Consider the following 26,517-nt stretch of genomic DNA (forward strand, 5'->3'; position numbering starts at 1 on the left):
ACCTATGCTAATTAGTTCATGAGTTCAGTACTTTCCATATATGGCAATGGGGTGGTACCTATGCTAATTAGTTCATGAGTTCAGTACTTTCCATATATGGCTTTGGGGTGGTACCTATGCTAATAAGTTCGTGAGTTCAGTACTTTCCATATATGGCAATGGGGTGGTACCTATGCTAATTAGTTCATGAGTTCAGTACTTTCCATATATGGCTTTGGGGTGGTACCTATGCTAATAAGTTCGTGAGTTCAGTACTTTCCATATATGGCAATGGGGTGGTACCTATGCTAATACGTTAGTGAGGTATGTAGGTGGGAACGATCGCGCACATTTTAAGAACCTTCATGTTTTTTCTTTTTAAGAAGAAATTGCAGAAGATCTGATTGAATCATAACGTTATGAAACGAATGACCTTGTTTCAAGCACAGATAATATTCAATCTATTTTAATGACGGAAAACCAACTTGGCGTCATTGTTGATATTTTTATTTCACATTTGGCGGGAACAATTCTTGAATAAACATGACAATTCCACAATTAAAAGCACAACAAAGTGGACTGGACCTCATCTTTGATTGACAAATGGGCACGCACACACACACACACACACACACACACACACACACACACACACACACACACACACACACACACACACACACACACACACACACACACACACACACACACACACACACACACACACACACACACACACACACACACACACACACTCAATGGAATATTTACGCAACATAACAGGAGTTCATCGATATAAAGGATTTGGACAACAGTGTTGTGAGAAAATAAGTTACATAAACATTTACAAGAAGTGCAAGAGGCGGAGCTTTATTGTGAGAGGCGGGACTTTCATTGGACAAGGTTTTATGGACGTCTATCAAGAAAGTATGGGCGGTGGTCATCTCAATGTTTAGACCGCTCTCATTGGTCAGCTGAAGCCTGAAGCCACGCCCACAGACATCTGGAGACACGCCTCCTTTGTGCTTGCCATTTTCTACATTGGCGGGACGACGAGGCCTGAAATGGCTGCAGAGAAGGAAGAGTTTGTTGTTTTCACAATACAGCTTTTGACTGTTGTTCACGCACAACAGTAAGAAAATGTTGACACAATGAACAGGTCTTTACTCAAGAAGTAACACACCTGTCCATAGTCACACAACAGTAAGAAAATGTTGTCACACGATGAACAGGTCTTTACTCAAGAAGCAACACACCTGTCCATAGTCACACAACAGTAAGAAAATGTTGACACGATGAACAGGTCTTTACTCAAGAAGCAACACACCTGTCCATAGTCACACAACAGTAAGAAAATGTTGACACGATGAACAGGTCTTTACTCAAGAAGCAACACACCTGTCCATAGTCACACAACAGTAAGAACATGTTGACACAATGAACAGGTCTTTACTCAAGAAGTAACACACCTGTCCATAGTCACACAACAGTAAGAAAATGTTGTCACACGATGAACAGGTCTTTACTCAAGAAGCAACACACCTGTCCATAGTCACACAACAGTAAGAAAATGTTGACACGATGAACAGGTCTTTACTCAAGAAGCAACACACCTGTCCATAGTCACACAACAGTAAGAAAATGTTGACACGATGAACAGGTCTTTACTCAAGAAGCAACACACCTGTCCATAGTCACACAACAGTAAGAAAATGTTGACACGATGAACAGGTCTTTACTCAAGAAGCAACACACCTGTCCATAGTCACACAACAGTAAGAAAATGTTGACACTATGAACAGGTCTTTACTCAAGAAGTAACACACCGGTCCATAGTCACACAACAGTAAGAAAATGTTGACACAATGAACAGGTCTTTATTCAAGAAGCAACACACCTGTCCATAGTCACACAACAGTAAGAAAATGTTGACACAATGAACAGGACTCAAGAAGTAACACACCTGTCCATACTCACACAACAGTAAGAAAATGTTGACACGATGAACAGGTCTTTACTCAAGAAGCAACACACCTGTCCATAGTCACACAACAGTAAGAACATGTTGACACAATGAACAGGTCTTTACTCAAGAAGTAACACACCTGTCCATAGTCACACAACAGTAAGAAAATGTTGTCACACGATGAACAGGTCTTTACTCAAGAAGCAACACACCTGTCCATAGTCACACAACAGTAAGAAAATGTTGACACGATGAACAGGTCTTTACTCAAGAAGCAACACACCTGTCCATAGTCACACAACAGTAAGAAAATGTTGACACTATGAACAGGTCTTTACTCAAGAAGTAACACACCGGTCCATAGTCACACAACAGTAAGAAAATGTTGACACAATGAACAGGTCTTTATTCAAGAAGCAACACACCTGTCCATAGTCACACAACAGTAAGAAAATGTTGACACAATGAACAGGACTCAAGAAGTAACACACCTGTCCATAGTCACACAACAGTAAGAAAATGTTGACACGATGAACAGGACTCAAGAAGTAACACACCTGTCCATAGTCACACAACAGTAAGAAAATGTTGACACGATGAACAGGTCTTTACTCAAAAAGCAACACACCTGTCCATAGTCCCACAACAGAAAGAAACTGTTGACACGATGAACAGGTCTTTACTCAAGAAGCAACACACCTGTCCATAGTCACACAACAGTAAGAAAATGTTGACACGATGAACAGGTCTTTACTCAAGAAGCAACACACCTGTCCATAGTCACACAACAGCAAGAAAATGTTGACATGATGAACAGGTTTTTACTCAAGAAGTAACACACCTGTCCAAAGTCACACAACAGTAGGGCTGAACGATTTCAGGAAAAAATCTGATCACGATTTTTCTGACAGAAATTGCGATTTCGATTTTGACTCACGATTTCTTTTCAAATCAAGCTTCAGTAACAGTAACAGATTTAAAACATGACAAAAAATGATATACCATGAAAACATTAAATGCTATGTAATGCAAGGATGAATACTAAAAGGTAAGAATTGCTTCAAACATGTATTTATTAAGAAACATGCATGTACATTCTCCAAAGTTCTTGACCAACAGCAGTTATTAAAACTAAAGAACTAAAACCAGTACAAAAACCTTAATTATGTTAAGATAAATAAAAAAGTTTAAGTTAAATAAAATACAAAACAATTCCAACACAAAAAGCAATGCTTAATATATAATAAGAAAAACAAAATTCAACAACTTCAATAAAGGAAAAAAAGGATCCTGACCTTATGTAAACAGTCTTATACTCAAGTAGGTAGGTCAGTCTTTTATGGCTCAAGAGAGCTAGCCTATCAACATCTATAGCAGCAATTCAAGTACTTTATTCAACCCTGGAAGAAACCTGAACAATATTTTAAAGTGAAATTGAAAAGTAATGGTAATAAAGAAAATACTATTACAAAAACAAAATGACCCAACCTCTGCCCTTCTGAAAAATATGTCAGACATTAAAATAGGTGGGTCATTCATTTACCGCTTAGCAGCACCCAAATATTGCACATCTATTCTGTTAACAATAGAACATAATATTCCTGAAAACTAGCATTTATCTTTTTTTTTTTTACAAAAACTGACACCACAAGTCAGGGTAAAGTGCAGAACAAACACAATCTAAAAAGTACTTTAACAATAATACTTGCTTCCCTGACATCTCTACATCACTCTTCACAGATTTTTGGTCAAGAAAACTAGCATGTCAACCTTTGATGGTTTAAGACATGAGCGCTGACATGTGACAACATTGCCACTAGCACTAAACAATCTTTCTGATGGTGAACTGGTGGCTGGTATGCACAGAAACTTGCGAGCCAGTTTGCTCAACCATGGAAAGTTAACATTGTGCACTCTCCACCAGGCCAGGGGATTGTCCTCTCCATCAATTGTAGGAGTTATCAGGTAGCTGTTCAGCTCTGCATTAATGGCATCCTCCAACTGCATGGTGGTGGAAGGAGGAGGCACAGACGGTCTGCTCTTGAAGAAGCTGCCCAATGACCGCTTTCCCTTCCCCACAGTAGATGGCTCTGCCTCTGCTGCACCCTGGGGCATGGCCTCTGTAGTGCTGACACGGGCCCTCTTTTCCTGCAAAACACAGAGATGAGAGCTGTCAAAATTTTGCAGGCTGATGTCATTTTGAGCAATTGAGCATTCTATGTAAACATTAAAAAATGCCAATAAATGTAATAAGACATATCACTTGTATTGATGTGGCATTTTGTATTACTAAACTACACATAGAAACAGGACAAGTCACCTTTCGTGCCACCTGTTCCATTTCGATCCTCACTCTTTCTTTGATGTCTGGGACATTCTCTGCTCTTATGTAGTCAGTTTTGAATCTAGGATCAAGGAACGAAGCAATATCTAGTAGCTCCTGTGTGGCTGGGTCGCTGTATTTATCTTCAATATAGCGAAGAGCTCTTGACTTTATGTCCCTGGTAAGATCTGGGTCGTCTTTGTCTACAGTCAGGATCGATGTCCTCAGGAGATGGAGGACTGGCTTCAGGTAGGACACACTTACATAGGCTTCACCGGACAGGGCATCAGTAAACTCCTGAAGAGGGCCAAGGGCATTGTTTAATGACTCAAGGACATCTGTGTCCTGCCAAGTGGGGACCAGGTGACGTGTCTTCTTGTCTTCAGATAGAACCTGAGACAACGCCTTACTCTGCTCCAACACCCTCCCAATCATCCTCTGTCGTGAGCCCCACCTCGTCGGACACTCTGTAATCAGTGAGTGCTCCGGTATCTTCAATTCTTGCTGTGCCTTTTTCAGTGCGGCCTTCTTTTTACAGCTATGTGAGAAATGTCCAACCAGCTGCTTGCAGAGTCCTGTTGCCCGTTTAACTCTTACATCATCTTTAACAGCATTTTCTGGACAAGAGGGGAAAAAAGAATATAGAAAACCATATTATAGACAACAGAGGGTAAAGCAATAATCAAAAGCACATAACACATTATTCATCATTATTCATCATCTAATATTGATTATAAATCTGTTATTATAATTTTTAATTTGTAAGGGATTTAAAGAAAAACATTAAGAGAAAAACTATACTGACTATACTGAAGGCAACAAGCACCCATCACATTAAATCTGTACCATCATTAGCTACATTCTAGCATGTCTCAAATGTACAAAAATATTCTAAGTAAACAAAAACAAACAACAACAAAAACACAGACATACACACACAGACAGAGACAGAGACAGAGACAGAGACAGAGACACACACACACACACACACACACACACACACACACACACACACACACTTACCAATTGCAAGATGTAGCCTGTGGCCAAAACATTGAAGCCTGGTCCACTGATTAAGCTGCACAGCTTTGACAACGTTTGCTCCATTGTCAGTTGTGATGCACGTCTGGTCCTCCTCTTTCAGACCCCAGCTTGCTAGACACTCTCTTAATCCGAGGGCGATATTCTCTCCTGTGTGATCCATGGGAAAGTATGCTGTCTGCAGGCAGCGACTTTTCAACTCAAAGTCGTCATTTATGTAATGCAAGGTCAAGCTAAGATACGGTTCGCTTGTTCTGCTTGACCACATATCGGTAGTTGTGGCGTAATAAAGCACATTTTTCACCTCTCTTTCCACTTTTTCCTTGCACTCGGCGTAAAGCTGTGGGATGGCGACCTGGTTGAAATAGGTGCGGGAGGGAATCTTGTATCTTCTGTCCAGCGTGTGGAGGAGGTTTTGAAATCCCTCTTTGGTAACGGTGTTAACAGACACCATGTCTTTGCCAATGTAGTGTGTTATGGCGGTCGTTATCTCCTTGTGCCTGCGGCTGCTCTTCTCATAAGGAGTTATACTGGCAAACGACGCTGTAATTGTGGTTTGTTTGCTACAATGGGCTGAATCGCTCGGGGTTGACTTTTCACCGGACTTTTTGGTCATACATTCGTCGTGTAACTGCCGGTGGTGATTTTTCAAGTGCCGGAATAAATTAGTCGTGTTGCCTTGGGATGTGGCGACTTTGGCCCGACAAGTTTTACAAAGTACCTGTTTCTGATGCACATCTGAAGTTTCGAAACCGAAGTAGTCCCAAATGACAGACGTGCTGCTCTTCTTCTGTATTAAAACTAAATCCTCCTCCACTTCTGACCCGGCGGCAGCAGCCATTTCCTCCAGCACGTTTGTTTCTTCACCAAAGTTGTTAGTGGGCGTGTACGCGGTAGCCTCGTCAATGGCCGCCTCTGATTGGTTAGCGTGACGGCATGCCCTGCTCACAAGTAGTTTACCACTTCTGATTGGTGAGTTTGACAAGGCATGAGAGTAGCACGAGCAGGCTGCATATACACAACAGACATGTCAGCCAGGAGAGCTAAATAACGTTCGTCTAAAACCGAAGCCTTCACGATCTCAAGATTGAGACTTCTGAAATCGCAATTTCGATCTGAAAACGATAAATCGTTCAGCCCTACACAACAGTAAGAAAATGTTGACACGATGAACAGGACTCAAGAAGTAACACACCTGTCCATAGTCACACAACAGTAAGAAAATGTTGACACAATGAACAGGTCTTTACTCAAGAAGCAACACACCTGTCCATAGTCACACAACAGTAAGAAAATGTTGACACAATGAACAGGTCTTTACTCAAGAAGTAACACACCTGTCCATAGTCACACAACAGTAAGAAAATGTTGACACAATGAACAGGTCTTTACTCAAGAAGCAACACACCTGTCCATAGTCACACAACAGCAAGAAAATGTTGACACGATGAACAGGTTTTTACTCAAAAAGTAACACACCTGTCCATAGTCACACAACAGTAAGAAAATGTTGACACAATGAACAGGACTCAAGAAGTAACACACCTGTCCACAGTCACACAACAGTAAGAAAATGTTGACACAATGAACAGGTCTTTACTCAAGAAGTAACACACCTGTCCATAGTCACACAACAGTAAGAAAATGTTGACACCATGAACAGGACTCAAGAAGTAACACACCTGTCCATAGTCGCACAACAGTAAGAAAATGTTGACACGATGAACAGGTCTTTACTCAAGAAGTAACACACCTGTCCATAGTCACACAACAGTAAGAAAATGTTGACACGATGAACAGGACTCAAGAAGTAACACAGCTGTCCATAGTCACACAACAGTAAGAAAATGTTGACACGATGAACAGGTCTTTATTCAAGAAGCAACACACCTGTCCATAGTCACACAACAGTAAGAAAATGTTGACACGATGAACAGGTCTTTACTCAAGAAGCAACACACCTGTCCATAGTCACACAACAGTAAGAAAATGTTGACACGATGAACAGGTTTTTACACCCGAGAAGCAACACACCTAAGCACGGAAGCCCAGACTTCCCTCTCCCCAACTACTTCAACCAGCTTTGGGAGCTGAGAGACAATCTTTCCAACGTTTCCTGGGTTTCTCCGTGGTATTCTACCGGTCAGACGGGCCCAGGGTGGTGTTTGACCAAATGCCCAAAACACCTCATCTGGTTCCTCTCCATGTGGAGGAGAAGTGGCTTTACTTTGAGCTCCTCCCGAATGACAGAGCTTCTCACCCTATCTCTAAGGGAGAGCCTCACCACCTGACGGAGGAAACTCATTTTGGCCGCTTGTACCCGTGATCTTGTCCTTTCGGTCATAACCCAAAGATCATGACCATAGGTGAGGATGGGGACGTAGATCGACAGGTAAATTGAGCACTTTGCCTTTCGGCTTAGCTCCTTCTTCACCACGACGGACCAATGCAGGTCCGCATCACTGCAGTCGCTACATTGATACGTTCTTTCCTCACTCGTGAACAAGACCCCGAGGTACTTAAACTTCTCCACTTGGGACAGGGTCTCCTCTCCAACCCGGAAATGGGACTCCAACCCTTTTTTGGGCGAGAGCCATGGACTAGGACTTGGAAGTGCTGATTTTCATCCCAATTGCTTCACACTTAGTACCAATTCAGTGAGAGCTGAAGATCCTGATCAGATGAAGCCATCAGGACCACATCATCCGCAAAAAGCAGAGACGTAATCCTGCAGCTACCAAACCGGATCCCATCAACGCCCTGACTGGGCCTATAAATTCTCTCCATAAAAGTTGTAAACAGAACCTGTGACAAAGGGTAACCCTGGGGGAGTCCAACCCTTACTGGAAAGGGGTCTGACTTACTGTGGACCAAAACTCTGACACTGATCATACAGCGGCCCGATACCCCAAAATCTCTGAGCATTCTCCACAGGACTTCCCAAGGGACACGATCGAACGCCTTCTCCAAGTCCACAAAACACATGTAGACTGGTTGGGGAACCCCCAAGGACCCTGCCAAGAGCATAGAGCTGGTCCACAGTTCCACGACCAGGACGAAAACCACACTGCTCCTTCAGAATCCAAAGTTGGACTATCCGGCACACCCTCCTCTCCAGTACACCTGAATAGACCTTAACAGGAAGGTTGAGAAGTAGAAGGCTCCCAATCACGCCTCTCCAGGTCTCACTGTCGTTGCCAACGTGAGCGTTGAAGTCCCCCAGTAGAACAAGGAAATCACCAGACAGAGCACTCTCCAGTACTCCCTCTCGGAACTCCAAAAAAGGGAGGGTTCTCTGAACTGCCGTTTGATGCGTAAGCACAAACAACAGTCAGGACCTGTCCCCCCACTCAAAGGGGGAGGGAAGCTACCCTCTTTTCTACCGGGTTAAACTCCAACATACAGGCTCTGAGCCGCGGGGTAACAAGTATAGCCACCCCTGCCCGTCGCCTCTCACTTCTGGGAATTCTAGGGTGGACGAGAGTCCAGCTCCTCTCGAGAAGACTGGTTCCAGAGCCCTAGCTGTGGGTTGAAGTGAGACCGACTAAATCTAGCAGGAACTTCTCTACGTACAAGCTCGTAGTAGAGTTTTAACTTGCACTTACAGATTTAGCGACAAACTGTAGTTACTGACAGTGGTTTTCTGAAGTGTTTCTGATCCCATGTGGTGATATCCTTAACACACTGGTGTCGCTTTTTGATGCAGTACTGCCTGAGGGATCCAAGGTCTGTAATATCATCACTTACATGCAGTGATTTCTCCAGATTCTCTGAACTTTTTGATGATATTACGGACCGTACATGGTGAAATCCCTAAATTCCTTGCAATAGCTGGTTGAGAAATGTTGTTAAACAATTTGCTCACGCATTTGTTGACAAAGTGGTGACCCTCGCCCCATCCTTGTTTGTGAATGACTGAGCATTTCATGGAAGCTGCTTTTATACCCAATCATGGCACCCACCTTTTTCTAATTAGCCTGCTCACCTGTGGGATGTTCCCAATAAGTGTTTGATGAGCATTCCTCAACTTTATCACTCATTTTTGCTACTTGTGCCAGCTTTTTTGAAACATGTTGCAGGCATCAAATTCCAAATGAGCTAATATTTGCAAAGAATAACAAGGTTTTCCAGTTGGAACATTCAATATCTTGTCTTTGCAGTCTATTCAATTGAATATAAGTTGAAAAAGATTTGCAAATCATTGTATTCTGTTTTTATTTACCATTTACACAATCTGCCAACTTCACTGGTTTTGGGGTTTGTATATACGGTCATGTATGTTTACTGTATATATGGTCGTGTGTGTGTGTGTGTGTGTGTGTGTACGCGAGCGTGTGCATGTTTGTGTGTGGGGGATCACCTTGCAGACCACTGTTGGTGGAGCAGGACCGAGGAGGGAGAGGGGGGGTTGCGGGTCTGATCACGGGAGCAAAGGCGCTCTTCTGTTTCACGGCGGTAGAGAAAGGAAAGGTGCTGTGGGAGGAGCTACAGTTGGACCCCGCCATTGTGGGACTGGACGCAACAACTGAGACAGGAAACAACTTTTAATTTGACAACATCATCATTAGACACCACAATATTGACAACAATAAAGTTTTTTTAAACATGAACTTCTTGTGCTTGAATCAAAGTTAGTGGAGGTTGTTCATTCGCGACGTGCTAAAAGAAAAGGTTTAAAATAAGACTAGAGTTGGAACCTGAGGTCTAAGTAGGAGCGGTTTAAAGTAAGACTAGGGTTGGAACCTTAGGTCTTAGTGGACAAAGTTTAAAGTAAGACTTAGGTTGGGACCTAGGACCTAAGTAGAAAAGGTTTAAAGTAAGACTAGGGTTAGAACCTGAGGTCTAAGTAGATTAGTTATTAAGCAAGACTCGGTTTGGGACCTAAGATCAAACGCTATATAAATCTAATCCATTATTATTATTATTATAAATAAAATAGTTTTAAAGTAAAATTAGGGTTGGAACCTTAGGTCTTAGTGGACAAAGTTTAAAGTTCGACTAAAGTTGGGACCAAAGAAGAAAAGGTTTAAAGTAAGAATAGGGTTGGAACTTAAGATCTAAGTAGAATAATTTTAAAGTAAGACTAAGGTTGGAACCTTAGGTCTTAGTGGACAAAGTTTATAATAAGACTAAGGTTAGGACCTAAGAAGAAAAGGTTTAAAGTAAAACTAGGATTAGAACCTGAGGTCTAAGTAGGAGCGGTTTAAAGTAAGACTATAGTTAGAACCTGTGGTCGAAGTAGATTAGTTTTAAAGCAAGACTCGGGTTGGGACCTAAGATCTAAATAGAATAGTTATAAAGTAAGACTAGGGTTGGAACCTTAGGTCTTAGTGGACAAAGTTTAAGGTAAGACTAAGTCTGGGACCTAAGACCTAAGTAGAAAAGGTTTAAAGCAAGACTCGGGTTGGGACCTAAGATCTAAATAGAATAGTTATAAAGTAAGACTAGGGTTGGAACCTTAGGTCTTAGTGGACAAAGTTTAAGGTAAGACTAAGTTTGGGACCTAAGACCTAAGTAGAAAAGGTTCAAAGCAAGACTAGGGTTGGAACCTGAGGTCTAAGTAGATTAGTTTTAAAGCAAGATTCGGGTTGGGACCTAAGATCTAAATAGAATAGTTATAAAGTAAGACTAGGGTTGGAACCTTAGGTCTTAGTGGACAAAGTTTAAGGTAAGACTAAGTGTGGGACCTAAGACCTAAGTAGAAAAGGTTTAAAGCAAGACTCGGGTTGAAACCTAAGATCTAAATAAAATAGTTATAAAGTAAGACTAGTGTTGGAACCTTAGGTCTTAGTGGACAAAGTTTAAGGTAAGACTAAGTTTGGGACCTAAGACCTAAGTAGAAAAGGTTTAAAGTAAGACTAGGGTTTGGGTCTTAAGTCTAAGTAAAATAGTATTAAAGTAAGACTAGGGTTGGAACTTAAGGTCTAAGTAGAATCACTTCAGAGTAAGACTAAGGTTGGTTCTGGTCAAACTCACATCCACTCTCGCACCTGAGCGTGATTATACTTACTGCCGTAGGGTGAGCTGGCAGACGATGCGTTGAGGAAGTTTGGCGAAGACGTCACGCCGAGGTTTGCCATGGAAGCGTTGCCGTAGCTGTTGTTGTTGCCATAGTTACTGGGCTGGGAGGTGGAGCTGGGGGCGTATCCTCTGGGTGACACACTGCTGGTGTTGCGACTGTACCCGACTGCAGGAAGACCACATTGTCATGAAACGTCCTTCTCGTGATGACAAGCTTTCAGGACCTGGACTTGTGTCAGAGACGGTGATTGCCAGCTGGCCACTGAAGGAGTTAACTCCCATCATGCCGTGCGAACCTGAGTTTCCAAGTGACGGGATCTGGTTGTGGTTCCGAGGAACGCTGTAGAGCGCCTCTGCAATGTCTGTCGCTTGCTTCAGGATGATCTCCTTCAAAAATGTTTCATTTTGATATATTTGTGCTTATTTTGTTAGCATTTCACTTTTGTTAGCATGTCACATTTCGTAGCATTTCACTTCTGTTAGCATTTCACATTTGTTAGCATGTCACATTTGTTAGCATGTCACATTTGTTAGCATGTCACATTTGCTAGCATTTCACTTCTGTTAGCAAGTCACATTTGTTAGCATGTCACACTTGTTAGCATGTCACACTTGTTAGCATGTAACTTTTTTTTAGCATGTCACATTTGTTAGCATGTCACTTTCGTTAGCATGTCACATTTGTTAGCATTTCACTTCTGTTAGCAAGTCACATTTGTTAGCATGTCACACTTGTTAGCATGTCACACTTGTTAGCATGTAACTTTTTTTTAGCATGTCACATTTGTTAGCATGTCACTTTCGTTAGCATGTCACTTTCGTTAGCATGTCCCTTTTGTTAGCATCTCACTTTTGTTAGCACGCCACTTTTGTTAGCACGTCACATTTCTTAGCATGTCACTTTTGTTAGCATGTTAGTTTTGTTAGCATGTCACATTTGTGATTTCATGTTACTTTTCACACTGTTCACTCCTTAAGGTGACTTTTAAGCCCGCATATACCGTAATTTCCGGACTATAAGCCGCTACTTTTTCCCCTCGTTCTGGTCCCTTCGGCTTATACAACGGTGCGGCTTATATACGGCCTGTTCTTCTCCGACACCGCCGAAGAGGATTTTGGTGGTTTTAGTACGCAGGAGGAAGACGATGACACAATGATTAAAGACTGACTTTTCATATACCGGTAGGCTGGTTATTTTGATAACGTACATGCGAGCACTTTGTATTACTTTGCACCGTTGTATTATTTGTACTCTGCACGAATGCTGTTCGCCATGTCAAAGATGTGAAAGTTTGATTGAATGATTGAAAGATTTATAGTTAATAAATGGGATGCTTTGCGTTCCCAAACAGTCATCTCTGTCCCGACAATCCCCTCCGTGGTAGCAGGGACCCCTATATACTACGCTAATTACACATCAAAACCCTGCGGCTTATAGTCGGAGCAATCTGTATTTTCCCCTAAATTTAGCTGGTGCGGCTTATAGTCAGGTGCGGCTTATAGTCCGGAAATTACGGTACACACGCACGCAAATACACACACACACACACACACACACACGCACACGCACACGCACACACACACACACACACACACACACACACGCACACACTAGGTAATGTGTGTTCGGGCTGATTAAGTGGTGCGTTGAAAAAAAATGTTGTCTAATTTGTGTTGTGGGTTGAAAATGTACACAAGACAATAAACAGTAATGATACACACAATAACCACACACAGTAACGATACACACACACACACCACACACACAATAACGATACACACACACCACACACACACACAATAACGATACACACTCACACAATAACAATACACACACACAAAGTAACGATACAAACACACACACACACCACACACAGAGTAACGATACACACGCACACAACACACAGAGTAACGATACACACACACACCCCATACACAGTAACGATACACACACCCACCCACCACATACACAGTAACGACAGACACACACACACACACACACACACACACACACACACACACACACACACACACACACACACACACACACACACACACACACACACACACACACACACACACACACACACAAGGTAATGTGTGTTTGGGCTGATTAAGTGGTGCGTTGAAAACATTTTTTGTCTAATTTGTGTTGTGGGTTGAAAATGTACACAAGACAATAAACAGTAATGATACACACAATAACCACACACAGTAACGATACACACACGACACACAACGATACACACACACACACACACACAGTAACGATACACACACACAGTAACGATACACAGCGTAACGATACACACACACACCACACACAGAGTAACGATACACACAGAGTAACGATACACACATACACAGTAACGATACACCCACCCACCACATACACAGTAACGACACACACACACTAAAGTGCACATGAAGGTCACCTGGTTGCTATGAGGCATCCCGTACAATGCCTCCACCATGTCAGCGGCTCGCTTCAGGAGCACTTCCTGTGAAGCAGGAAGTGACAGCATCAGCAGACACACACACACACACACACACACACACACACACACACACACACACACACGGGGATGTTGTCAATAAAAAAGCAAGTGGAGTTGTCAATAAAAAAGCAAGTGGAATTTCTAGCATAATATTTGATCTACATGTTGGACAAGTCTGGAATGCAAGTCTTCTCACACACACACACACACACACACACACACACACACACACACACACACACACACACACACACACACACACACACACACACACACACACACACACACACACACACACACACACACACACACACACACACACACAGAGAGAGAAAATGATGTCAAATAGAAAATAAAGTGACAATTGTTTCTTTATCATGGAGTGTTCTGCTTGGCTGCTCAAAGTCGTGATAATCATCAGCTTAGCATTCAGTTTGTGTGTGTGTGTGTGTGTGTGTGTGTGTGTGTGGGGACATGAGTTTGTGTTACCTTAGGCAGCCTCTCTGGGTCTCCAGGGTGACGAGGAATGACCTTCTGTAACCTCTGGAAGCCATAGTCAATGGTGGGCTCATTCAGTGCTGTTGAAGAGGAAGTTATACAAAATAAAAGACTTCCTGGATGACATCTTGCCACTTTGGGCAGTTACCTGTGTAGATGAAGCGTCCAGGTGTCCCCTTGCAAAAGTGTTTGGACTTGTAGGACAGCGTCACCTCCACCACACCTGGGATGTGACGGGGCGGAGTTTGCACACGGATGGCGTGGGGGGTGATGAGCTGGACATGGAGCGCATACTTCATACATGTTCATATGTGTGTGTGATTATCTGGACATGGAGTGCATACTTCATACATGTTCATATATGTGTGTGATGAGTTGGACATGGAGTGCATACTTCACACATGTTCATATATGTGTGTGATGAGTTGGACATGGAGTGCATACTTCATACAAGTTCATATATGTGTGTGATGAGTTGGACATGGAGTGCATACTTCATACATGTTCATTTATGTGTGTGATGAGTTGGACATGGAGTGCATACTTCATACATGTGCATATATGTGTGTGATGAGTTTGACATGGAGTGCATACTTCATACATGTCCATATATGTGTGTGATGAGTTTGACATGGAGTGCATACTTCATACATGTTCATATATGTGTGTGATGATCTGGACATGAAGTGCATACCTCATACAACATAATATGTTTGTGTGATCATCTGGACATGGAGCGCATACTTCATACATGTTCATATGTGTGGGATGATCTGGACATGGAGTGCATACTTCATACAACATGTTCATATACGTGTGTGATGATCTGGACATATGGAATGCATACAAAGCCAGATGGATTGCATACTTCATAAAATGTAAGGTGGAGTGCATACTTCACACAAAGTCAGATGGAGTGCATACTTCACACAAAGTCAGATGGATTGCATACTTCATACAAAGTCAGATGGATTGCATACTTCATAAAATGTAAGGTGGAGTGCATACTTCACACAAAGTCAGATGGAGTGCATACTTTACACAAAGTCAGATGGATTGCATACTTCATACAAAGTCAGATGGAGTGCATACTTCATACAACGCCAAATGGAGTGCATACTTAATACAAAGTCAGATGGAGTGCATACTTCATCCAAAGTCAGATGGAGTGCATACTTCATCCAACGCCAGATGGAGTGCATACTTCATACAAAGTCAGATGGAGTGCATACTTCATACAAAGTCAGATAGAGTGCATACTTCATACAATGCCAAATGGAGTGCATACTTCATACAAAGTCAGATGGAGTGCATACTTCATACAAAGTCAGATGGAGTGCATACTTCATCCAACGCCAGATGGAGTGCATACTTCATACAAAGTCAGATGGAGTGCATACTTCATACAAAGTCAGATGGAGTGCATACTTCATACAAATTCAGATGGAGTGCATACTTGATACAACATGTTGACAGTGTATAAGTGTGCTTACCTCGCTCCACACCAACATGCTTCCAAAGAGCACCTGAAGGCCATCAAAGAAGTGATCTCCAATGAGGATGAGTGTTGCTCCGCCTGTGGTCCATCCCTCACTGGGACTGATGGCTTTGATGCAAGGACTTGCTGCTGCTGGACCACAAACTTGGACGTCAATCAAACAACTTCTCTTGTCATTCAAGTGTCTTCTTTCTTTCTCCTGTGAACACACTTTTCTTGCAAGAGACGCTTGGGGTCCTACTGAGTCAAGAGGTTCTACTGAGTGCTTAGGTCTTACTGAGTGATGAGGTTTCATTGTGTCATGAGGTCCTACTGAGTGATGAGGTTCCAGGGAGTCATGAGGTCCTACTGAGTAATGAGGTCCTACTGAATGATGAGGTTCCAATGAGTCATGAGGTCCTACTGAATGATGAGGTTCCAATGAGCGCTTAGGTTCTACTTGGTAATGAGGTTCCACTGAGTCATGAGGTCCTACTGAGTGATGAGGTTCCACAGAGTCATGAGGTCCTATTGACTGATGAGGTTCCACTGGGTGCTTGTTTTCTACTTAGTAGTGAGGTTCTACTGAGTGATGAGGTCCTACTGAGTGATGAGGTTCCACTGAGTGATAAGGCTTCACTGAGTCATGAGGTTCTACTGAGTGATGAGGTTCCACTGAGTGATGAGGCTTCACTGAGTGCTTAGGTTCTAATGAGTGATGAGGCTCCACTGAGTGATGAGGCTTCACTGAGTCATGAGGTTCTACTGAGTGATGAGGTTCCACTGAGTGCTTAGGTTCTACTGAGTGATGAGGCTCCATTGAGTCATGAGGTTCTACTGAGTCATGAAGTTCCACTGAGTCATGAGGTTCTACTGAGTGATGAGGTTCCACTGAGTCATGAGGCTCCACTGAGTGATGAGGTTCTACTGAGTGATGAGGTTCCACTGAGTCATGAGGCTCCACTGAGTCATGAGGTTCTACCGAGTCATGAGGTTCCACTGAGTGATGAGATTTCACTATGTCATGAGGTTCTAAGTGATGAGGCTCCACTTAGTGCTTAGGTTCTACTTAGTAATGAGGTAATTTCTACCACTGATGAGTTTTGGCAGGGTTCCCCTGTGGAGATGGTTGTGAACGTGGCAATGTTCCTACCTTCAGATGGGTCCAATCGTCGAGCTCGGCGGCCATGTTTGGAGTTGTTGTGTACAAACATGTTGTCGGAGACTGCGAGAACATGTCCGTCGACGTTGACGGTGGTGCACACGACCACCTGGGGGCGCAAAATGGATTTGTGTTGTTCTGGATGATGACTCAGTCCTGAGGTTCGTTCTTGGAATGAAGTTGAACTTATCCAGGATCTCTTTTTGTTACTCGGCTTGAGCGAGCAAAGATTGAAGACGTGGGATAAGTTCTACTAGCAAACAAGTTGGTGAGTCAAGTCAGCAGCATGTTCCAGTCTTGTGCTGGTTCCCCTCACACACAGCAGAGGAACTATTCATCTGCTCACTGCTTCATGGTTCTGCTCCTTATGTAGAAGCTGACACTTGCGGAGTGGGGCTGAGTCAGCCGGCGTCGGCGATTGGTGGCTTCATTTATTTGTTGATTGCCACGTGTGGACGCCAACACAACCTTCTTGCCTTGGACTAGCTAGAGTGACTTTGTTCCTTCATCGGGTCTTTGCTCTCCTGGTTGCTTTGCTGCCCGTCTGGTTCTCTGTTGGGACTTGTTCTTACTTGCTACACTTTTTCTACTCTTTTGTCCCGAGGAGCTTGCTGGAAAAGTGTCTTCACTTGGAGGGCATGGTCGTTCATGTCCTTCACTTGGAGGACTTTGATGTTCATGTCCTTCACTTGGAGGACTTTGATGTTCATGTCCTTCACTTGGAGGACATGGACGTTCATGTCCTTCACTTGGAGGACATGGACGTTCATGTCCTTCACTTGGAGGACTTTGACGTTCATGTCCTTCACTTGGAGGACTTTGACGTTCATGTCCTTCACTTGGAGGACATGGACGTTCATGTCCTTCATTTGGAGGACTTTGACGTTCACGTCCTTCACTTGGAGGACTTTGACGTTCACGTCCTTCACTTGGAGGACATGGACGTTCATGTCCTTCACTTGGAGGACTTTGAAGTTCATGTCCTTCACTTGGAGGACATGGACGTTCATGTCCTTCACTTGGAGGACTTTGAAGTTCATGTCCTTCACTTGGAGGACATGGACGTTCATGTCCTTCACTTGGAGGACTTTGAAGTTCATGTCCTTCACTTGGAGGACATGGACGTTCATGTCCTTCACTTGGAGGACATGGACGTTCATGTCCTTCACTTGGAGGACAAAGACATTCATGTCCTTCACTTAGAAGACATGGACGTCCATGTCCTTCACTTGGAGGACTTTGACGTTCATGTCCTTCACTTGGAGGACATGGACGTTCATGTCCTTCACTTGGAGGACTTTGACGTTCATGTCCTTCACTTGGAGGACTTTGACGTTCATGTCCTTCACTTGGAGGACATGGACGTTCATGTCCTTCACTTGGAGGACATGGACGTTCATGTCCTTCACTTGGAGGACATGGACGTTCATGTCCTTCATTTGGAGGACTTTGACGTTCACGTCCTTCACTTGGAGGACTTTGACGTTCACGTCCTTCACTTGGAGGACATGGACGTTCATGTCCTTCACTTAGAAGACATGGACGTTCATGTCCTTCACTTGGAGGACTTTGAAGTTCATGTCCTTCACTTGGAGGACATGGACGTTCATGTCCTTCACTTGGAGGACTTTGAAGTTCATGTCCTTCACTTGGAGGACATGGACGTTCATGTCCTTCACTTGGAGGACATGGACGTTCATGTCCTTCACTTGGAGGACAAAGACATTCATGTCCTTCACTTAGAAGACATGGACGTCCATGTCCTTCACTTGGAGGACTTTGACGTTCATGTCCTTCACTTGGAGGACATGGACGTTCATGTCCTTCACTTGGAGGACTTTGACGTTCATGTCCTTCACTTGGAGGACATAAACGTTCACGTCCTTCACTTGGAGGACATAAACGTTCACGTCCTTCACTTGGAGGACGTGGACGTCCATGTCACAGAAGCAGAAGCCAAATAGAATTTCTGAGTTCACTCCCAGCATCAAAAAGATGAACTTCACTTTCAAACGGGTGTGTGCAATGACATGAAATGTGCAAGTGAGAGAAAAACGTTACCTGGAACCTCCTCATGTCTCGTGGGTTCCCAGCATTTTTCAAACAGTTCTGGTTACACTTGAGGAAGAACTTGAGGAAGAACCTGGAAGCAGACATGGTGGTGTAATATTTGTGACGTCCAACAGCACACAGGCTTGTGTGTTTTTGTAGAAACATTACAAGTTGTTCATACAACAAAAAGATGAGTAGTTTGTTGGGAATTCAATCAGAGAGGAGAAGAAGAAGCAATAACTTCTCCAACAAAGGGAACGTGCCTCTAGTCCTGAGGTTTGGATCTCCAATTAAGTTGAAGTTATCCTGGATCTCTTTTGTGTGATCTGGCTTAACCTAGCAAGTGCTGAAGATGCGGGATAAGTACCAAACAACTCGATTATTCAAGTCAGCATGTTCTAGTCACGAGATTAGCGTGTCCATGAACAGGGGGCGGGGTTAGCAGCAGAAGACCAATTTTACAAACCTGAACAATGAACGTCAACTTGAGTTGGGACTTGACTTGGTATTTACAAAAGGGACTTGACTTCAAGGACGGCAAATGCCTGACACGACCAATGAAAACCTGTTCCAGCCTCGTCTTCACCTTTCAACTCAAGCCAAATAAAGTCAAATAACGTTGAACAAAGTTTAACAAAGTTACACAAAGTCAAATAAAGTCAAATGAAGATAATGAAGTTAAATAAAGTCAAATAAAGTTAAATAAAGTACAATAAAGTTACAGAAAGTTAAATAAAGTTAAACAAAGTTAAATAAAGTCAAATCAAGTTAAATGAAATAAGATAAAGTCAAATAAAGTTAAAGTCAAATAAAGTTAAATAAAGTCAAATACAGTTAAATAAAGTTAAGCAAACTCAAATAAAGTATGGTCATTTTAAGTCAAGTCAAGTAAACTAAGGTAAAGTAAAGTAAAGCAAAGTAAACCAAAAGTAACTAAAGTAAACTAGAGTAAATTAAGTAAAGTAAACTAGAGTAAAGTAAAGTATGTTAAAGTAAACTACACTTAAAGTAAATTAAAGTAAACTCGAGTAAAGTAAATGAAGTAAACTAGAGTAAATTAAGGAAAGTAAACTAGAGTAAGTAAATGAAGTAAACTAGAGTAAAGTAAATTAAAGTAACGTAAACTACATTTAGTTAAAGTAAATTAAAGTAAAGTAAACTCGAGTAAACTAAAGTAAATTACGTAAAGTAAACTACAGTAAAGTAAAGTAAACTACACTTAGTTAAAGTAAATGAGAGTAAAGTAAACTAAAGTAAACTAACGTAAATTAAGTAAAGTAAATTAAGTAAAGTAAACTAGAGTAAAGTCAAGTAAAGTAAACGAGAGTAAAATAAACTAAAGTAAATTTAGTAAACTAAAGTAAATTAAGTAAACTAAAGTAAAGTAAACTAAAGTAATTTAAGTAAAGTAAACTAGAGTAAAGTCAACTAAAGTAAACTAGAGTAAAGTCAACTAAAGTAAATTAAGTAAAGTAAACTAGAGTAAAGTGAACTAAAGTAAATTAAGTAAAGTAAACTAGACTAAAGTCAACTAAGGTATTAAGTGAAGTAAACTAGAGTAAAGTAAAATAAATTATAGTAAACTACACTTAGTTTAAGGAAATTAAAGTAAACTACACTTAGTTAAAGTAAAGTAACCAAAATCAAAGTAAATCAAGTAAACTAGGGCAAAGTAAATGAAAGTAAACGAGAGTAAAGTAAACTAAAGTAAATTAGGTAAAGTACACTAGAGTAAAGTAAATCAAGTAAAGTAAACTAGAGCAAAGTCAACTAAAGTAAATCAAGTAAACTAGGATAAAGTCAACTAAAGTAAAGTAAAGTAAACTACACTTAGTTAATGTAAACCACACTTAGTTAAAGTAAATGAAGTAAACTAGAGTAATGTAAAGTAAGTCAAGTAAACTAGAGTAAAGTCAACTAAAGTAAGTTAAGTAAAGTAAACTAGAATAACGTCAACTAAAGTAAAAATAAGTAAACTAGAGTAAATTTAAGTAACGTAAACTACACTTCAAGTAAATTAAAGTAAACTAAAGTAAATGAAGTAAACTCAAGTAAATTAAAGTAAAGTAAACTACACTTAATTCAAGTAGCGTAAACAAAATCAAAGTAAAATCAATTAAGTAAACTGCGGCAAAGTCAATTAAACGAGAGTAAAGTAAATTAAAGTAGGACAAACTAAATCAAACTACACTAAAGTCAACTCAATGAAACTAAACCAAAATAAACTAAACTAACTAAAGTAAGTAAAATAAAGTCAACTAAAGCCAATTAAACTACACTCAAAATAAACAGAACTTAAAGTAAAGTACAATTGAGGTCAAATAAACTTAACTAAAGTACTGTGTGTACGTGTATATTTGCGTGTGCGTGTGTGTGTGTGTGTGTGCAATACCTGTCAATGACAACAGGATCTGACGGTGTCTCGTTTCGGTTTCCACAGCTTTTTTTATCACAGCAGCGACTGACAACACAAACAGTGTTGTTGTTGTTGACGTCATCTTAAACACATTCAACAACACAACACATATCTAGTGTGTGTGTGTGTGTGTGTTACCTGCACATGATCTCATGAGTGAGCAGAACTCGGCACATCTCTGGGTTCTTGTCTTGACCTTCATAGATGATCGGCTGAAGATTGAAAGATGTTTTTATTGTCGGGTTTTCTCACAACTTCTTCCCAACACAAAAACAACAAACGAGACAACATCTTGAAGCAGTACATTTGAATATAAACAGTACAGTACAATGACACAATATAGTACAATAAAACAGTACACTACAATGAAACAGTACAGTTGAATATAAACAGTACAGTACAATATAAACAATAAACGTATTGTATTGTCATAAACGTTTTATTACGTAGTGCACTGTATTGTCATAAGTGTGTTATTACGTATCGCACTGTATTGTCATAAACACGTTATTACATATTGCCCTGTATTGTCGTAAACGTGTTATTACATATTGTACTGTATTGTCATAAACCTAAAAATAGGATAAAATAAACATGCAATCTGAGAGAGTCAAGGATACAATGTACATAAAAATAGGATAAAAGAAACATGTAAAAGATGATACAATGTACATAAGAGGTATGATACAATGTACACGTAAAGTCCTTCATTGCATGGTATTGATTAACTAGTCTCCAATCAATATAATGTGCATGTTTTGAAACATGCTAACACACTGACATGCATGTAAATAAGAACATGTTAACACACTGACATGCACGTGCTAACACACTAAGTTCTAAGTTAATGATTATTTTCCAAAAAAATTAAGTTTCTCAGTTCAAACGTTAAATATCTTGTCTTTGCAGTCTATTCAATTAAATATAAGTTGAAAAGGATTTGCAAATCATTGTATTCTGTTTTTATTTACGAATTACACAATGTGCCAACTTCACTGGTTTTGGGTTTTAAACTAATCATCCAAACAACAGAAGAATAAGTGATTATTACATTTTAACATAAGTGTAGATTGAACATGTTAAAAGATAAAGAAAGCAGATATTAAGAGTAAATGAACAAGTAGATTAATAATGAATTTTCTACCACTTGTCCCTCATAACTGTGACAAAATAATAGAATGGAAAATGACAACAATATGTTACTGCATACGTCAGCAGACTAATTATGTGTGTATATGTATACATGTGTGTGTATATATGTAAACATGTGTGTATATGTTATCAAAATGATCAATGATCAATATCTCACCTGTTTACTCATTGAATCAATGAGTCGGATGTACAAGTCCTGCTCTGTCCTCACCCCTGCACACACACGCACACGCGCACACACACACACACACACACACACACACACACACACACACACACACACACACACACACACACACACACACACACACACACACACACACACACACACACACACACACACACACACACACACACACACACACACACACAGACACACACACGTTTAGAGAGTAAAATGCAGGCAGTGCAGGGGAACGAATGAAACTCACCACTACTGTAGAGAAGTTGGAGTTTGTAATGAATTCCATTATTGCTTTTTTCTGTCGTTGGTTCCTAAAACAAGACAAAACAAAAAACAAAAACACAAACATCAGCACATTCCTGCATGTTTGCTTCCTTCAAGTGCAGTAAAGGTGTGTTTGCTTTCTACCTTCTCCTTTTCCACAAAGTCCACATAAGCCGTGCGTTCAATTTCCACAGGTTGGCCTTGGCGGTCATACAGCGCCAACACAAAGTGGAAGAAGTTGGACTTTCTCAGATTGGACGGAGGCTGCTTCTCAAAGTGAGCTCTCGATAACGCCGCCCCGCTACACACACACACACATTATGTATGTATATATATACACAGTATATATACACACATACACATTATATGACACATTTATAGAACAATTTTAAACAGTTGATATTGTGAATTATTTTTTATGAAATAATTTTCCTATATTTTGTTGAATGTACACAATTTTCAAATGCAAACTATAATTATAAAATTACATATTATGACTGTAATTAAAATCCCGTAATAAAGAATAAATATGGTAGAATGATATACTATAACTTTAATAGAATGATGTAATATACATATAATAACCTCATATATAAAACAACAAATATAGAATCAAGTATAACTAATACCATGATAATAAAGTATAATAACATGATATAAGAAAGTATAACAAAATTATATAATCAAGTACAACTATAATAAAATGATATAATAATGTACAAGTATAATACAATGATATAATTAAGTATAACTATAATAATTGAATACATTATACTACAACTATAATACAATTATATAATAAAGTATAATACAATAATAAAATAAAGTATAACTATAATAATTGAACAAAATATACTACAAGTATAATAAAATGATATAATCAAGTATAAATTGAATGCTACTAATATAAAACTGCATCAATGACAATTAATACAAGATACATGTCAACTAAAAAAACATTCAAGCGGCGTAAATAACACAAATAAAATAACATGACATAATCATAAATTCATCTTTAAGAGGAAATTAGTTCAAGTAGATTTGTTCTCAAATTCATTCATTTCTTGTTTAAAAGATGATTTGCATATTCAACTCATTGAAATGTACTTTCATGAGAATGCATCATATACAATATTAATAATCATCATAATAGTAATAATAATAATCATCATCATAATAGTAATAATAACAACCACCATCATCATCATCATCATAATAGTAATAACAAAAATTATCACAATAGTAATAATAACAATAATAGTTGTCTATATTTGCAGGTTGAAATAAACTCTTACCTCCATGTTTTCAAGGAAGATCAAATGTTTATTTCACGTGTGTTGGAAGTAAATATGTCAAAATAATAATTATAATAGTAATAATCATCATCATCATCATCATAGTAATGATCATAACAAAAATCATAATAGTAATAATAATAATAACAATAATCATCATCATAATATAATAGTTATAGTTGACTATACTTGCAGGTTGAAAGAAACTCTTATCTCCATGTTTTCAAAGAATATCAGATGTTTATTTCACATGTGTTGGAAGTAAATATGTCAATACAATAATAATAGTAATAATAATAAAAAGAATAAGAATACTCATAATAATAATAATAATCATCATCATAATAGTAATAATAATGATCATCATCATGATCAAAATAGTAATAAAAATAATATAATAATAATAGTTGACTATATTTGTAGTTTCAAAGAAACTCTTATCTCCATTGTTTTCAAAGAAGATCAAATGTTTATGTCACGTGTGTTGGAAGTAAAGATGTTAATAAAATAATAATCATAATAGTAATAATAACAGTAATAATCATAATAGTAATACTCATAATAATAATAATAGTAATGATAATCATCATCATAATAATCGTAATAGTAATAATAATCATCATAATAGTAATAATAATAACAATAATAATAGTAATAATAACAATCACAGTAATAATCATAATAGTAATAATGATTATAATAGTAATAATCGTATTTAAAATAATAATCATAGTAATAATAATAATCATATAAATAATAATAATAAGAATAATCATCATAATCATATTAATAAGTAATTCAATAAAATCTCATGGAAATATTTGAAAGATTATTTTTAAGTTTGGGTCAAATTCCCAGTTTGGTTTTCTTCACCAAATAAGTTTTTGTCCACCAGGACTTCATGTCCCACAATCCCTTGGGGCCGCAGGTTCTTCTTACCTGTGAGCTGCCGAGTTGGCGTCCAGCACGCCGCCGCCGTGCATCCAGGAGCGTCCCGCTGCCGGCTCCTCCTTCAGGCCGGCCAGGGCCCCTGGAGGGAGGAGGTCCTGAAACATCCCAGCAAGCCACCTGGGTTCTTCTCTGGAGACCATCCGGGTTTTATTCTCACCTTCAAACCACGCTCAGGGACAAGAAGCGCCAATAATCCTCTTCCTGTCCCTCAAGACCATGCCGGGGGAGGGCCAGGGAGAGGAGGGCAAGGAAGAGAGATAAAGTGATGAGGAGAAAGGAAAGAAGTCTCAGCCCTGCGGTCCCCCAGGACTAAACGCCAATACCCCACAAGTCTGACGCCATCACTGAAGGCGGAGCCTGTCCTTATAAGGAGAAGTGATAGAGAGAGACAGAGAGAGAGAGAGGGGGGGGGGGGGGGCACCCTCAGGTCAACCAATGAGAGAGAAAGCAAGACCCCCCCACTTGTCTTTAACACTTATTAGTCTTTGTCCTTTTCCTCTTTAATTCTTTCTTCTCCTTTTTTCTCCTCTTATTCTTTTTTTCTCTTTTATTCTTCCTCTTCTTTTTTTATTCTTTCTTTTTTCATTCTCTCTTCTCTTTTATTCTTTCTTCTCCTCGTTTCTTCTTCCTTTTCCTCTTTTATTGTTTATTTTATTCTTTCTTCTCTTCTCTTCCTATTTCCTTCTTCCATCCATCCATTTTCTACCGCTTGTCCCTTTCGGGGTCGCGGGGGGTGCTGGAGCCTATCTCAGCTGCATTCAGTCTTTTTTTTATAATTGTATTATTTCTTCTCCTCTTTTCATCTTTCTTCTCCTCTTTTATTGTTTCTTCTCTTCTTTCTTTCTTCTCTTATTTCTTTCCTCATTTGTTCTTTCTTATCTTCTCTTAATTATTTTCTTCTTCTCCTCTTTTCTACTTTCTTTTTTCTTCTCATTTCTTAATTATTTTCTTCTTTCTTCTCCTCTTTTGTACTTTCATCTCCTATTTTCGTCTCTTTTCTTTTTGTATTCTTTTTTGTCCTCTTATTCTTTCTTCTCTTATTCTCTCTTTACTCTTTACTTTTTTATTCTTTCTTCTCTTTTTTTATTTTCTTATTTCTCCTCCTCTTTTCATCTTTCTTCTTCTCTTATTATTTATTCTCTTTTTCGTCTTCTTTCTTCTCTTCTCTTTTTTGTTCTTTCTTACTCCTCTTCTCTTTTATTCTTTCTTCTCTTTTCTTAATTATTTTCTTCTCCTCT

General features: G+C 39.8%; 1 protein-coding gene across 4 annotated transcripts; it reads right to left on the minus strand.

Moving 5' to 3' along the window:
- Nucleotides 1-698: 698 nt before the first annotated feature.
- Nucleotides 699-26,513, minus strand: LOC133639040 (transcription factor COE3-like). 4 transcript variants are annotated; one of them, XM_062032109.1, is made up of 16 exons: nucleotides 25,268-26,513; nucleotides 23,178-23,334; nucleotides 23,017-23,080; nucleotides 22,743-22,798; nucleotides 21,572-21,645; nucleotides 21,410-21,478; nucleotides 19,027-19,108; nucleotides 16,957-17,074; nucleotides 15,820-15,953; nucleotides 14,475-14,601; nucleotides 14,318-14,406; nucleotides 13,766-13,831; nucleotides 11,555-11,717; nucleotides 11,320-11,496; nucleotides 9,670-9,834; nucleotides 699-1,047 (listed from the first exon to the last, which is right to left on the minus strand). In XM_062032109.1, the coding sequence occupies exons 1-16, from the start codon at nucleotides 25,417-25,419 to the stop codon at nucleotides 1,016-1,018; spliced, it is 1,725 nt and encodes a 574-aa protein (XP_061888093.1). In that variant the 5' UTR covers nucleotides 25,420-26,513; the 3' UTR covers nucleotides 699-1,015. The 4 variants fall into 4 exon arrangements, with proteins under 4 accessions (XP_061888093.1, XP_061888092.1, XP_061888091.1 ...); XM_062032107.1 differs by lacking the exons at nucleotides 699-1,047; nucleotides 15,820-15,953; nucleotides 16,957-17,074 and adding exons at nucleotides 2,813-4,093; nucleotides 4,266-4,885; nucleotides 5,292-5,459 and having other exon boundaries at nucleotides 11,627-11,717; nucleotides 25,268-26,449; XM_062032106.1 differs by lacking the exons at nucleotides 699-1,047; nucleotides 15,820-15,953; nucleotides 16,957-17,074 and adding exons at nucleotides 2,813-4,093; nucleotides 4,266-4,885; nucleotides 5,292-5,459 and having other exon boundaries at nucleotides 25,268-26,444.
- Nucleotides 26,514-26,517: the final 4 nt, after the last annotated feature.

Source organism: Entelurus aequoreus, linkage group LG21, assembly GCF_033978785.1.
Source record: "Entelurus aequoreus isolate RoL-2023_Sb linkage group LG21, RoL_Eaeq_v1.1, whole genome shotgun sequence".
NCBI classification, from domain to species: Eukaryota; Metazoa; Chordata; class Actinopteri; order Syngnathiformes; family Syngnathidae; genus Entelurus; species Entelurus aequoreus.